The following is a 15,520-nucleotide window of genomic DNA, read 5'->3' as shown; positions in this document are numbered from 1 at the left end:
ATTGTACAAACACTGCATAGTCTAAGTAATTTTTAATTACTTAATTAATTACTTAATTAATTACTTAATTAATTCATTCATTCATTCAGTCAGTCAGTCAGTCAGTCAGTGTAGTGGCTTGGCCTTTAGGGGGCAGCAGAGCGTCAGCGCTGACGACCTGAAAAAGACACAAGCACGCGTAAAGCCCAGTTCCTGGTTGTTGCTCGTAGAGCTGCGCATGAAAACATCATGCTTCGTGCAGTTTTTTATCGAGCTTTTCTTCCCCTCAACCGACTGTCAGTCTGTCACTATAGCAGCGCCATCCCAGCGCCCAACAGCCAGCCTGAAGTCCACTACAACAGGGTAAGAGTTATCGGACAGGCTGGACACAAGCCTACTTGTTGCTCTAAATGCGTAGAAATGTCACGGAGCGGTGGCCCAACGTTTGTACCTTTAACTTGTCAAGAGTATAGATGTCGATGGTCAGGAGTCGGTGTTCAGTGCAGAGGGAATATTTCCATCGTAGAAGCACGAAAAAACGAGTCTGAAGATAGCTTCCGATTTCAGCTTCTTTTTTCTCTACTCTGACCATCTGCTCTAGCTGAAAAACTACAACAGCCACACTGTTATAGTAGAATAATCTAGAACAGGTTTGGACAGTGTGGCTGTTGTAGTTTTTGAGCTACAGCTGTTCCATTGTTGACCAGATGCTGAAAAAACGCATAAATCAGGCTTTGTTGAAGTTTCACAAATCAGGGAAAGGTTTTACAAATCCCAAACAAGGTTGTATGCCATCTGCTATTATTGTAGAATATTCAAGAACAGGTTTGAACAGTATGGCTGTTGTAGTTTTTCAGCTAGAGCAGAGTAGAGAAAAATTGGGTGTAATCGCCCTTTAGCCGTTTCCCAAATTGGAATCTGGAATCGGAAGCTAACTTCAGCCTCGTCACGAAAAATGTGTGTTTTATGAGGTCATTGGTCCAAACTCCACTACTGTTCAGAGCACAAACACGCTGCAGTTTGAAACAACACGTTAGCTTAAAGAAACATCTACACCAGGTTTCACGTGGTGGTTTAAACTTTTTTAACTGTTTGTTTAGCGAGTTCTTAGGTGTTGCCCCCAGAGGTGGATACAGTTATGTTGAGGTCCGAAGAGGTGAGGGGGACACCCACCTTTGACGTCACTGTGTGGTTTGTTATTTTATTAGTCAAGTTTTATTCAAAACCTCTCACACATGAATTGATCCTTGCATTGTTTTTATTAAGTCACACGTATCACCACACCGTTGGAAGGGACCTTTTGTGGCTTCCGGATCTTGCGGACACAACTACTGTCTTTGGGATGTGTCCAGCCCCCATGGCCCTCCATGGCTGTAGCCTACTGACCCAGAGTGAGACCAGGGCTTCTCAACCTGGATCCGCTGTCCCACATGTTTTCAATGTCTCTTCTTCAGTGCACCTGAAGTTTGCATTATCTTCTCCGAATGACATCAATAGCTTTTAAGCAAAGCTTGTCAAGTCGGGTGTGTGGCAGCAGGGAAATACCTAGAACATACAGGCGACGAACCCCTGATTTAGAGGCTCAGGAACTCTTTGCAAGTGTTTGACTTAATTTGCTGAGTAGGGTGGGACACCAAGAGTTTCCAGTATTTTGCTTTTTCTCAATATTTTAGTTTTCTGAAACACAGAATTTTGGTATGTCCTGTGTAACCGTAATCATAGGGCTGGGGGTAAACGATTATTTTTAAAACGATTATTCTGACAATTATTTTATCGACTAGTCGACAATTCGAATGACTACACAATTAATCTAATGATTATTTTTCTATTGCACAGTTAATAAAAACCAAAAAATCTCTAATAAATTCCTCAAAAAATTTGATTAATTGGTACTGTAAGAGAATAAACACTACAGGTTTTCCATTTTGTATAACACTGCTTTTATTGTGTTGCGGTTGATTATGTTCTGGTGACGTGTAGAACTTGGAACTGCAGGCTGCTGCCTGAGAGGTGGTTGGAGACGGAGTGTCTCCATGCTGCTTTGTTTTGGTCACTTATGTGCGTGAGGCGAGTGGTGTTACGACCCTTCCTGGGGAGTTTGGCTCGTGTGCAAAAAGGAAGGGACAATAACGTGAGATTTAAAAGTTAAAATGATGATCAGGTTTATTTACAACTACAAAAAAACATAAATCTTTCCATCCACAGGTTGGGAATAATAAAACTAATTCTGCCTGTGGGGAATTAAAACAAAGTACAAATAACTAGGGATGTCCCACTGGGCAAAGATTACAGGGTTCTGGACCAAAATAAGAATCTCCAAAGGTCCAAACTCTAAACTGGGTGGTTAAACCAAACTCAGGTGGTATTTTACGCTAAACCGAAAACCCACAACACTAAATGTAATAAAAGGGAGATTTACACCACAAAAAAGATGAACTCTAAACCAAAACGTAACCGCTTATCCAAACGCAAGAAGCTGTTAGCAAAAATGCTAACAGTAGCTTTACCAACGTTAAGTTCAAGTTACCAAGTTTAACTAAACCAAAAACACCCAGCAAACAGACCAGCACGGAGGAGAGACTGCTACCACCAAAACAGCTCTCCTAATGTCTGAAAAAAGCTCCTTTATGAAGGGAGAAACGCTCCCGGTGATTTTCTACATCTGTGGTAGAGACGGAGCAGCGCATCTGACCCCGGAAGTTGTTGTCCATTGCCGGGAGACGAAGGCGGGCAAAATAGGAAAGCAATCTAGTAGCGGACGGACATTGTTCCGGGTCTTTGGTATTTGGTGGAGATGTTAGTGAAGGTGGAGAAGAGGGCGAACTAGAGGAAAAACGGGCAGATTCCTCCTCTATTTACAAACTCCTGGGGATGCAACAAGTGGGCGTGGTGCGTCGACTACCGGATCTGACGTCGACAAATTTTTAGAATCGAGCCGTCAACGTCATCGAGGCTTCACTACAGCCCTACGTACTCATCAGTATAAGAAATCAAGGTCTGAAATGTTTCACCAATCTAATCTAATGAATCTATATCACATGAATTTTCACTTTTTGAAATGTGTGTCAGAAATCACTCCTCAGACCTTTTTGAAGTTTATTCAAAACCACCATCATTAAAAAGCAGGAAGCAAACTTTGTGAAAATTAGTATTTGTGTTGTTTTCTAAACTCTGGACCACAGTTGTAGAAACATTGATGTAGAAGTCCCCACACATAGGACAGCCAGAATGGACTTGTTCATGAGGAAAAAGGAGCGTTGTGAGGAGCAGGATAATGTGGAAAATTAGAAACACATGACCTCTAAAGCTGATATGAGATCAAGCTATAGAACAAGTTATTTTTTTGTTCCATCCAAACTAATTTAAAAGAAAACACCCCAACTAAGCTCTGATGTCTTCTAGTTTTCTCTGAAGATAATAAATGGTTCATTATTTTACTCATTTATGTGGCTCTTTTCATTGATAAAACATTTATACATGTCAAAATGTACATGAAAATACTCACATACCTGATGAATGGCAGCTGAACAAATTACTCTTAAGTATAAAATGTAGATAATTTAAATAACATTTAATGTTCAAAACATAATAAAAACAATACTAAATATTTTCACGTACCCCCTGTAAGGTGCTCACGTACCACTAGGGGTACGAGTACACCCCGTTGGGAATCACTGACTTACACAATCTTACAAATACTTTTTTGCCCCATAGTACATTGGTGATAAAAATCCACAATGAGTATTTCTCACATTCCATTTAAGTGATTCAAGTAAATGGTGAAACTCAATTTATTCAGTTGAACACCATTACCTCCAAATTTACTTGAGTGTTATCTGGGGTTCCTCAAGGTTCTGTCCTCAGCCCCCTACTATTCATAATCTATCTGCTCACTTTGTGTTCAATTGACGGTCAACAAGCTGCCTCTAACTTCACAGAGCCCTTATCTCTTGTACATCACTGGCTCAGGGACTCATGCCTTTTGCTGAACAATAAAAAATGTGTATGTATTTCTCTAAACTGCATCATTAACCAATCAGATCACAAATCTTCTATAATGGAATAGAGCTGGACCAAGTCTCAAATCTTGGTGTAGTAATACATACCAGTTTGTCATTCAAAATTGCTTGTTTTTGTGACATTATTCACCCTGTGGAATGAATTAAAGAGGTTTTAGCCTTTTAATAGGCTTCCTGTATACATTTTATGTGAACTTTTTAAATTTCAATGTGCATTTTGCAGTGAGATTGTAATAATTTATGATCCCTATGAAAAATTTTAACCCTGTATTTTCCCTCCGTGGGACGATGGATGGACATCAATGTTTCATCGTTACGACCATTGACACCTTGCACAAGGAGGGCAAGACACAAAAGATCTAAAGAGACTGGCTGTTCATACAGCTCTGTGTCCAAGTGTGGTAGAAAAAAGTGTACAATGTTTAACTGAACAACCACACGATAATAAATCACAGTGCATTAAGTGCCCACCGTAGCCTTAAGACCTGTGTTGAACGTGCCCAAGTCCATACTTATGAGAGCACCATGTGAGCAACTGTGTGTGTACACGCGCTTGTTTATGTAACGTTTCTCTATAGGAGTGTCCAATAGAGAGTGTGAGGGGCCACAGATCTGCCCCCTAAAGATGTGCAGGAGACAGAGGGAGCTCCAAGTCCCAGAGATCCAGGAGTTGCCCCAGAGCACAGGAATTCCAGGGAGACTGCGATCAGAAAAGCCCTCGCTCCCCTCGAGAGGCACAGAGTATCGCCCCGGGGGGCCACAACCAGCAGCCGGCAGAGTCCCGGGAGATATCGGCGGCAAGCCCACAGGCCCGCCCGCAGCCTCCCACCCCCTAGCCGGCCAAGCCCGGGACCCAATGACCCGGGACCCAGGGGCGACCAGCCCTGCCGGGGACCCAGCAGAGCCCAGGGACCCAGACCCCACCAGGCAGCTACCGGGATTGGTCAGGCAGATGCCAAAAATCTTAAACTCTGTGACCCGGGAGCCACGACCCAGGCAGACCAAGGCAGCGCACCCCACACCAGGTGTGGCAGGGAGAGGGGAGACGAAGATCTATATCACCAAAAGAAGTCCCAGGAGAAGGGAGGAGTCAAAGGCCCCACCTGACATACACAGTCATACACAAACACAGTCACACACTCCCTCTCTCATGCTCACACATACACATACAACCAAAGACTTACAAAAATGCACGCCGGACACCCACTCATGCTCCCCATACACACCCTATTCACTCTGGTCCCGGTACTGCTGCACATGGGGTACAACCACTACCGGTTCCAAGAGTTCAACCCTTTCTGTTGGGGTGCTGATGAGAAGGCTCCCCCGCCCAACGCTGAGCACAGCAATCCACCACCCTAGACCCCAAGCGGACGGCCAGATCTCCCTCCTAGCCTCCAGCCCCAGGAAGCCAAGCGACAACAGAGGTGTGCTAAGACCCCTAGTCTCCCTCCGCCTGCTCCAATATGGTGTTAGTGAATGTTGATGAGGTGTATTCCATGGCTGTGGTGAGCGGGCAGTGCGGGCGTTGTCTGGCCTATGCCAGCTGATGCCACCACACCACCCCACTTGCACCCACAGCCCTCGGTGTCTAAGTGCAGCTTAAAATTTGAAGTGGGCACCGGCACTCGGGAGGAAGCTGAGAAATCCCCCTGCTAAGTGCCGTTGGATGTGCTCACTCCCAAGGCCCTAAGTGTGTGTTTGCGTGGAATGTCGTCGGTGGAAGTGTATAAGGTGCAAATAAAATTGGGGGCAGGTTGCCACAGAAATGCGGAAATGGGGTCCATACCCACACTTCCTGACTTGTCCACCCCCCAAAGTCCTATGTGCATGTTTGTGTGATGATGTGAGGGAGCAGGAGGAGAAAAATTTGCGGGGATGGGGAGGAATGGCTGGTTGGGCTTAGCCCTCCAGGGAGCCAGCTCCCCCACTGGCCCCAATAGGCACCTCTGTTGTCAAAATGCCACCCAGGGCATGGAGACCCCAGCCCATCCTGCCAGGGCCCAAAGCAGCAGCATGGCAGAGCCTCACGGAATCCGAGGGCACCAACCCAGCCCCACCCCAGAAGAATATCTATGCCCATCCCTGCATTTGCACAACTTCCAGAATATATAAGACATAGGACATCCAGGTAAGGTTGGGTCCTCCCCCTCGTGGACCTCCCCCTCCCCTGTGATGGGACCGTAGAGGAGCCAAGGTCTACCCGAGGCCCCTGAACCCGGGCCAGGCACTGCTGCATGTTCATGCCTTCTTCCCGGCAGCATACGTCAGGACCTGACCCCCAAGGCCCCGCCCAGATCCCCACACGGGGCCGGCCACCCCCACACCCCGAGCCCCCAGGCCCCCGCCCAGGGCCAGCTAACTACAGAGAAAAAATTATGAAAGAATGAAGGGTCATCAATATTTGGACAGTATATGCTGACAATACATAAGCTTTGGTTCTGTACAGATATTTTTAACATTATAAATCTACCCTCTGGATCAGAGACTGTGTCCAATACTGTGAAATTTATGTTTTTGTGTATTAAAATAGCTACACCTCTTTGCCTAGAGTTATAGCAGGCAGAGAACATGCTGGGAAACTCGGGTGTTTTAAGTTCATCTGCGGATGTGGCAGATCTAAGTGTCTTGTAATAATATTACATCTGCTTGCACTCTTTTTAACTGATCAAAAATCTTTATTCTTTTCTCTATGGAGCCAGCTCCATGTACGTTCCATGAGACAAACTTTAGTGCACCCATAGATGTGTGTGTGAGTAGCTAAAATATGATGCCTTCATGTGAATAAGATGGAATAAGTAACTAAATGTATAAAATAGTATGTTAATAAATAACAGAAAAATAAATAATAATAATAATAAAGGTCCAACAGTGTTTGTGGTTGTATTATTTGACGCGTAAATTATGATATTGTGTGATTGTTCAGTGAAACAATGTTGATTATATATTTCTTCATCAAGTTGACGCAGTGATAGCTTGATCTTGTTGTATTGTTGTTGTTGTGTCCCCCTTTTTTCTGCTTTTTTTCTTGTCTCTTTCTGCAGGTCTAGAAGCAGATTCTTGTTCATTATTGTTTATTTTTGTGGACCCCCCCCCCCCCCCCTGTCTCTTCCTTTCTCTTTCACCTCTGTCTCTGTGTCTGGTCGGAATTACAAAGCATTCAAAAACAATAACAATAAAGTTTTAAGTATCAGGCGTGACATTAAAAGCAGACGCTTTGATGCTCCACCTGAGAGTAAATCTGTAAGACTTGTCACCAGCATTCAGACATCAATTCTCTTTGCTTCACAGTCAGACAGGACACACACAAAAAAAAGTGTACAAACAATTAGTGCTGCCACATTAGTCGATTCATCACAATGACGTCGACAATCAAAATAGTCGACAATAAAAAATAGTTGACAATAAAAAATAGTAGACAATAAATGTAATAATCTACAGTGTTTATTCTATTAGTAAGTCGGACCTGTTCCCAGTGAGGGTTGGACTCCGCCTGGGCTGCCCTTTGTCACCGGTTCTGTTCATAAGCTTTATGGGCAGAATTTCTAGGCGCAGCCATGGTGTGGAGTGTGTCGAGTTTGGTGGAAGGAAAATCTCGTCTCTGCTTTTTGCGGATGATGTGGTCCTCCTAGCTTCATCCAGCTCTGACCTTCAGCTCTTGCTGGGTAGGTTCACGGCCGAGTGTGAAGCGGCTGGGATGAGGATCAGCGCCTCCAAAATAGAGACCATGGTTCTCGACCGGGAAAGGGTGGCTTGCCAACTCCGGGTCGGGAGAGAGGTCCCACCTCAAGTGGAGGAGTTTAAGTATCTTGGGGTCTTGTTCACGAGTGAGGGTAGGAGGGATCGGGAGATCGACAGGCAGATTGGTTCGGCGTCTGTGATGCCGACGCTGAGCCGATCTGTCGTGGTGAAGAGGGAGCTGAGCCAGAAAGCCAGGCTCTTGATTTACCGGTCGATCTACGTCCCAATCCTCACCTATGGTCATGAGCTTTGGGTGATGACCGAAAGAACGAGATCGCTAATACAAGCGGCCGAAATGAGTTTCCTCCGTAGGGTGGCCGGGCTTAGCCTTAGAGATAGGGTGTGGGGCTCGGACATTCGGGAGGAACTCGGAGTAGAACCGCTGCTCCTCCGGATCGAAAGGAGTCAGTTGAGGTGGTTTGGGCATCTAGTCAGGATGCCTCCTGGACACCTCCCTGGGGAGGTGTTTCGGGCATGTCCTGCCGGCAGGAGGCCCCCGGGTCGACCCAGGACTCGTTGGAGAGGTTACATCTCCAATCTGGCCTGGGAACGCCTTGGGGTCCTGCCGGAGGAACTGGTGGAGGTGGCTGGGGAGAGGACGGTCTGGAGCTCCCTAGTTGGGATGCTGTCCCTGGACCCGGATAAGCAGAGGAAGACGACGTTTATTCTATGAAGAATTTTATTTTTATTTTTATTTTGCCTGCTTTGGCACTCTCTGCTGTTTGCTGTCTTTCTGCTCGAGGCACATGTGCAGTAGTGGCCATCCGGGTCAGCTGTCATGTCACCGGATAAACCAGACATCATGGTGAGCTGGTAACGTAGCTCAAAAGTTTGGGAGCATTTTACAAAGATAAAAGAGAAGCACGTACAGTGCAAAATCTGCATAGTAGAACTGTTCGTGCTTCACCTGCACCCACACACAGCGTCAAAGCTACCGCACCTGGTTTAAGGACCATGGTATCCCTGTTCTTGACATCAAGCTCTACTGACCTTAACCCCATAGAAGATCTGAGGGGTATTATGAAGAGGAACAGGCCATATGCCAGACCAACAATTCAGAAGAGCTGAAGGCCACTATTAGAACAACATGGGCTCTCATAACACCTGAGCAGTGCCACAGACTGATTAACTCATTGTTGCAGTAATTCAGGCCAGGGGAGCCCCATCTAAATATTGAGTGCTGCACAGGCTCATACTTTTCATGTTGGTTTTTCGTGTTTCATTAAAAAAAACATTGTAAATACTGGTAAATATTTCTTTAGCAATAATAAAAATATAAATGTCTAATGTTCTTTGTTTCAGCTGTTCATAAACAATGAGTGGCATGATGCTATCAGTGGGAAAACCTTCCCTACCGTCAACCCAGCAACAGGAGAGGTCATCTGTCAAGTAGCAGAGGCTGATGTGGTGAGAAACAGCTGTTTGTAGAAACCATTAAACCTTTTGTCACTTTGTGAATGCAGTGGACTCTCGCTGTTGGCTAGACTGTTAATGTTTATTAATACTGTGCTAGCACAAAAGTTAGCATGTTTAATTGAAGGCACCATCTAGTGGCTGACACTTCCGCCTCTCATTCGTGAAGGTGCACCTCCAGCCAACAAATGGAGCTAAGGCGCATCATTTTCCAATAATTTTATATCTATATCTATAGATGGGTAGATCTTGTTTCACTCCCATTTATTCTTGTTGCATTTTGAAGCTCCATTTGGAACCTTAGGATCCACCCATATACTAAATATTAATTTTAGCCATTTTGCAAGTGGTCTTAAACTTTTGATCAGGACTGACAGAATAAACCATCTCAAACAAAAATGGTTATTTTATGGTTAATTTCCCTGGATTTGAAATGGCGCCTTCTAGAGTCCTGGAACCCCCAAGGTGCTTACAACAGTCATTCACCCATTCACACACACACATTCACACACTGGTGATGATAAGCTACAATGTAGCCACAGCTGCCCTGGGGCACACCGGCAGAAGCAAGGCTGCTGACCACTGGCGCCACCGGTCCCTCCGACCACCACCAGCAGGCAAGGGGGGTGAAGTGTCTTGCCCAAGGACACAATGACGGCGACAAACTGAGCGGTGCTCGAACTTGCAACATTCCGATTACGTGCACTTCACTCCTGCGCCACAGTCGCCCCATTTATAGCTACACGGGTTCAATTAATGTCCTCCACTACAATATACTGCAGTCAGAGAAATGACACCACTGAAAATCTTTGAGATTTTCTTCAAATTAGGAGATTTCTCACAAAGTTTTCATCATAACCTGTGTTTCGTTTCGTTTTATTGAGATCCTCATTAGCTTCTGCCTAAGTGCAGATGCTAGTCATCCTGGGGTCTCTTACATTTTCATACAATTGTTTACACAAAATAAATACCTGCACACACACACACACACACACACACACACACACACACACACACACACACACACACACACACACACACACACACACACACACATCCCAATTCACATAATCCCAGTAGCTCAAGATGAAATCCCATATCTAGAACAAAATTACATATATAAACTAATATCGGGAAAGGAGTTAATCACACCAATAAAGATTGAAAATAAAATACAACAGAATGGTGACCTCATGTCCATTGTTTCGTATCATAGTGACCTCATGTCCATTGTTTCGTATCATAGTCCATCGATATCCAGTATTCAACCTCAAACCCAGATACCCAATCCTTCGTTACAGAGTTCATAGTCACTATACAATTAAGTGTGTAAACAAAAAAAATCAGTTTCTTCTGAAAAGAAATGTTGTTACTTTCAAATATTAAAAATCTAAGTAATGCATTCCATGCAATCATAGCTTTATAGTGAAATGATCGTTGAATTTGAGTTGTTCTACTGCGTGGTAAAACACCTTTCATCTCATTTATCTGTCGTGTATTATAAGTATGATTATCAGAGAAAAACAATAATTTGCTATGTATAATTTTTTTTTTTTTTTTGTAATTATAATTTTCCTCACAATTGTTACCAAGAAATACTTCAATCTACTCTTCACATTGAGCCAAGCAAGTTTTTCATGCATAGTTCCCACATTTGTTCTGTAAGGGCAGCCTAAAACAATACGAGCAGCTTTATTTAGTGCTACTTGTAGCTTATGCAAATTATTTTCGCTTGTACTGGACCAAATAATAGATGCTTGATCTACACAAGAAAGCACTAACAATTGAACAAGGGCTTTTAAGTAAGTAGTGTGGTATTTATTTGCAACAAAATTTAATTATGCCCATACCTCTCCCCATTTTCTGTAAAACATAATTATTCTGGCTTGTCCATGATAACTTACAATCAACTATTACTCCCAGTAACTTTACTTCTTCTAGTTGTTCTATTACATTGTTACTCAGAGTTAAATGTAACTTTGGCATCGTCTGTAAAGTATGTTTGTAGCCAACTACCATGCATTTAGTTTTTCCTGCATTAATCACTAGTTTGTTAGCAGTTATCCACTGCTCGACTGTTCTTAACTCTTTATTTAATATTTCATTCAATGCACTCTCCGTATGTGCTGAAGCTAAAACAGTAATGTCATCTGCATATACTGCTGTAGTTGCATGTTGCAGCACCCACGGAAAATCATTAAAAAAAATAGAAAACAAAAGAGGTCCCAAACAACTTCCCTGTGGAACACCACATTCCATCTGACCTTTTTCAGAAAAACTGCCATTGAAATAAAATTTATAATCACTATTAGTAAGATAACTTTTAGTCCAGTTGAGAGCAGATGTATGAAATCCATAGTGTTTAAGTTTTTGTAATAAAATATCATGATCTAAAACTTCAAAAGCCGCACTTAAATCAAGAAATATAGAAACAATTAGCTTATTATTATCGATATTCTCTAAGCAATAATCAGTTATATGAATAAGTGCAATAGTGGTTTAATGATTTGTTTTGTAAACATGTTGATATATTGTGTTCAATTCATATTCATTAAATAGGAGCATTCGGTGGTCTGTAACAACATCCAATAATGACAGCTTTTAAATGAGGAATCTGCAATTCTAACCATAGTGTCTCAACTTCAGTTGGTCTTACTCTAACTGGAATATGATTTTGAACATAACAGGCCACACCTCCACCATACAAATTCCTATCTAGTCTATAAATATTATAGCTCCTAATATCTACTACTTCATTATTAATTGTGTCATCTAAATGTGTGTCTGATATTGCTAACACATGTAAATTATAACTTTGTAAAATTTCTTGAATATCCGCCACCTTATTTCTCAAACTGCACACATTCAAATGAGCAATTTTAAGCCCCTTTTCCCACAACCAAACATGATCTGTCATCCAAAATCTAGAATAAATTCCTGCCTGCAAAAATCATACTGAGCTTCCTGTAACATTTTTATCATTTTACCAAACACATTCATACCGTCATTCATCTCAAACTCAAACACTGTAATGAAATAAAACATTTTACACGCCAACTCTAGACACATAAATAACCAAATTATATAACTCTTATTATGTGGGCTATCATTCTTGTGTCTTAACATTCTTATATTAACTCCAAACTTTTGATTGCCATCTTACATCCACCAGGGAAAGGTTTGAAAACCTTCTGTAGTTGGTGCAGCCCTACTGTGAACTGATTGTGTTCTGGTGAGCCACCAGTTTAGAATTAGTTTGTACTAATTACCCTAAAAACAACATTGATACATGTTTGTGCTTTCAGGCAGATGTAGACAAGGCAGTGAAGGCAGCACGTGATGCCTTCAGGTTTGGTTCACCGTGGCGTCGTATGGATGCTTCTGATCGTGGACTGCTGCTCAGTCGATTGGCTGATGCTATTGAGAGGGACGCTGCCTACCTGGCTGTAAGTCATAGTTACAAAATGCCCTCAAACAGCCTCAGAGGTACGTTTGGTCACCCATGTTTCAGCCTCACGACTGTGTACAGAACTATACGTCTCTAAGAAGGCTACGTTTTTATCTGGTTTTTATTTGCTGTACATTAAAGCCGTGGCAGCTGGTTGGGGGGCACTGAGGCACCAACCTCCATGATGTGAAGGGAAAACATTTTTTTTATATAAAATCGTCTTCCCACCATTTAATTTAAATATTCATAATCGGTGTTGGGAAGAATACTTTGTAAATGTATTTAGTTACAGAATACTGAATACCTGCTTTAAAATGTACTTTGTAATGTATTCTGTTATTTTGCTTAATTCTGGTACTGTATTTTAAATACTTTCCCTTAAAAGCAGCATTTGTCTATTAAATGTTGGTATACGAGTTGGTAGCTCCTCCCACAGGAAAACAGAGGGCATATTGATGCTAAACATGTGCTGACTGAATAAATAAATATAATTTAATTACTTTACTTTATTTATCAAAGATTCAATAGATTATATTTGTGTTTCTGTAAAAAAGTGAAACTTTTCTGCAGGAGCTGCTAACCGACTCACAGCAGGTTTATCTAGAAAAACGATGTATTTTTAAATGCTTTTTTATGTTTTATGTAGTTCCTTCATGATGTAATGGCAGACTGCCCCGTTGACTGACATCTTTAGAGGTCCAATCACAGCGCACTATTGGTTTGCTGGGCCAGTCACAGCATTCTGTTGTTGGCGTGTACTGATACAAATATGACGATGGATCATTTCAAATAACTTCATCAACTTTGGAATATTTTGACTTGAGTTTTTCTTTGAGTCAAGAGCAGATAGAGTTCCTTCAGTTTATTTAGAAAAGGATGTCTTAGCATCTTTGACGGAGCAAGGCGGACTGCCTCGTTGACTGACATCGGTAGTGGTGATTATGTCACGTTGTTTGTTATCCAATAGTATGCAGAGACAGTTTAAAAGGCAGCCCCAAGCTGAGTGCCGTCAAGGGACCGTGGCCAGACTATATATTCTAAACAGCGCAGAAATATTTATTCATCTTTCGAATGGAAAGTTGAAAAGACACAAGTATTACAAAAGTAACTGTATTCTATGTTTAAAAATAGTAACAGTAACAGAATACAGTTACTCATAATCAGTATTCTAAATATGTAATGGCGTACTTGTATTCCGTTAATCCCCAACACTGTTCATAAAGGACTAGGACGAGAACCCTTTTCACACACAGCCCCACCTAGAAGTCTTTCGACCAGCCGCCACTGCTATAAAGCCCATGTTTAAACATGTTTCAGCCTAGTTTCACAAACATGGACGCTGATGAGTTGTGTGACTTTTGCCACAGGAACTGGAGACTCTGGACAATGGGAAGCCTTACGCTGTGGCCTTTAGCGTGGATGTTCCCATGGTGATTAAATGTCTCAGGTAAAAAACAGGAGAAAGTGTCACATAAAAAAGAGCCTTTAGCCTGGTAGGTGTGGGTAAAATCGGAGGAATAAAGATGAAACTTGTAGTGTATCACCTATAGTGGTGTTATTGCCCCTTTGCACACAAATGTGACTCATAAAAATCAAGTTATAGAAACTGTGAATGCCTTTATTGAACAACGCCATTCATGGTAAAAGTGACGCCATCAAAACGAGCTGGATCAAGCGTTGTGGTTTGAATGGGTTTCTGTGAGTAGAGGCGCTCACATGACTTCTAGATGACATTACTGGAGGCTTAAAATGGAAATGTGCACACACAAAAAAATAAACGATCAACAATAAACAACAGGCTAGTGTTTACTTGTTTTATTGCACAACACTACTTTTTGTGCAGAAGAAGCATCAAATACCACGAGGGAAGCTTCTGAATTGTGATTGTTGTGTTTAGGTACTACGCTGGCTGGGCTGATAAGTGGGAGGGTAAGACCATTCCTATTGATGGAGATTACTTCTGCTACACCAGACACGAACCTGTTGGAGTCTGTGGACAGATCATACCGGTGAATACGGAAATTAGAACAGGTCCAATGAAATCAGAGGAAAAACATCCATTACATCAAAGTAAGTCAATGTTTTATCATTGTAGTGGAACTTCCCTCTGTTGATGCAAGCCTGGAAATTAGGCCCCGCCCTGGCGACTGGCAACACCGTTGTGATGAAGGTGGCAGAGCAGACGCCACTCACAGCCCTTTATGTGGCCAGTCTCATCAAAGAGGTATTTTCTTTTTCTCTGGGGCAGTTAGCTGAATCCTAGTGTGAGAAAATCACTCTGGAAAACGAATGAATACAGAAATGACCCGCTGTGGAACGTTTCAAAGTCTGCATTATTTGATATAAGTGCTTTCTGTATGTGCATCATGTTACCTGCTGCTTCAGGTTTAGGAACCAACGGTATCAGTGGCTGGGTCATGCATACCCGAGCCAAAGTGGTACCATCACTTTTACTGCTACACACACTTCGTTTTCAGAGTTTTCTGCAAAGTTGGTTGTTGCTGTAACTCCAGCGAGAGGTTAGTCGGTACCAGTTCCATGTGCAAGTACGCGTACCCAGACACCGAATCAGACCCATACATGAACTGGTAAGGCAGTTTGAGTTTCCCTGGTGTGGACTTGAGGCCCGGTGGGCCTGGTTCACACGGCAGGATTTTTTAATTGTCACATCTATTTTCAAAACATGAGACTACAAACAGGACAATAAAAAATAAATCACAGATGTACCTGTTTTGGTCCCAGTGTGGTGTCTGACCACATGAAAAAAACTACACAAGAGCCGATTTCACACACCATCGTATCCCGGTCAGATGGGATCTCTAACAGCTGGACTTGGGAGTAAGCAAACATGTTGGAGGAGGATTTTGGATTTCCCTCACTGCCTACAGCGTGCTTCTATAAAACACAATATTTATACATA

General features: G+C 42.6%; 1 protein-coding gene across 1 annotated transcript in view; it reads left to right on the top strand.

The window, feature by feature from the left end:
* Positions 1-152: 152 nt before the first annotated feature.
* Positions 153-15,520, top strand: part of LOC107378988 (aldehyde dehydrogenase 2 family member) — a 30,384-nt gene continuing 15,016 nt past the window's right edge. Inside the window, exons 1-6 of the mRNA XM_015949519.3 lie at positions 153-342; positions 9,042-9,146; positions 12,458-12,598; positions 13,968-14,047; positions 14,498-14,609; positions 14,696-14,824. Of these exons, the coding sequence (XP_015805005.1) occupies positions 229-342; positions 9,042-9,146; positions 12,458-12,598; positions 13,968-14,047; positions 14,498-14,609; positions 14,696-14,824 (681 nt within the window). The 5' untranslated portion in view covers positions 153-228. The remainder of the gene's footprint in view (positions 343-9,041; positions 9,147-12,457; positions 12,599-13,967; positions 14,048-14,497; positions 14,610-14,695; positions 14,825-15,520) is intronic.

Source organism: Nothobranchius furzeri, chromosome 5, assembly GCF_043380555.1.
Source record: "Nothobranchius furzeri strain GRZ-AD chromosome 5, NfurGRZ-RIMD1, whole genome shotgun sequence".
NCBI lineage: Eukaryota > Metazoa > Chordata > Actinopteri > Cyprinodontiformes > Nothobranchiidae > Nothobranchius > Nothobranchius furzeri.
This window is presented reverse-complemented; position numbering and strand designations above follow the sequence as displayed.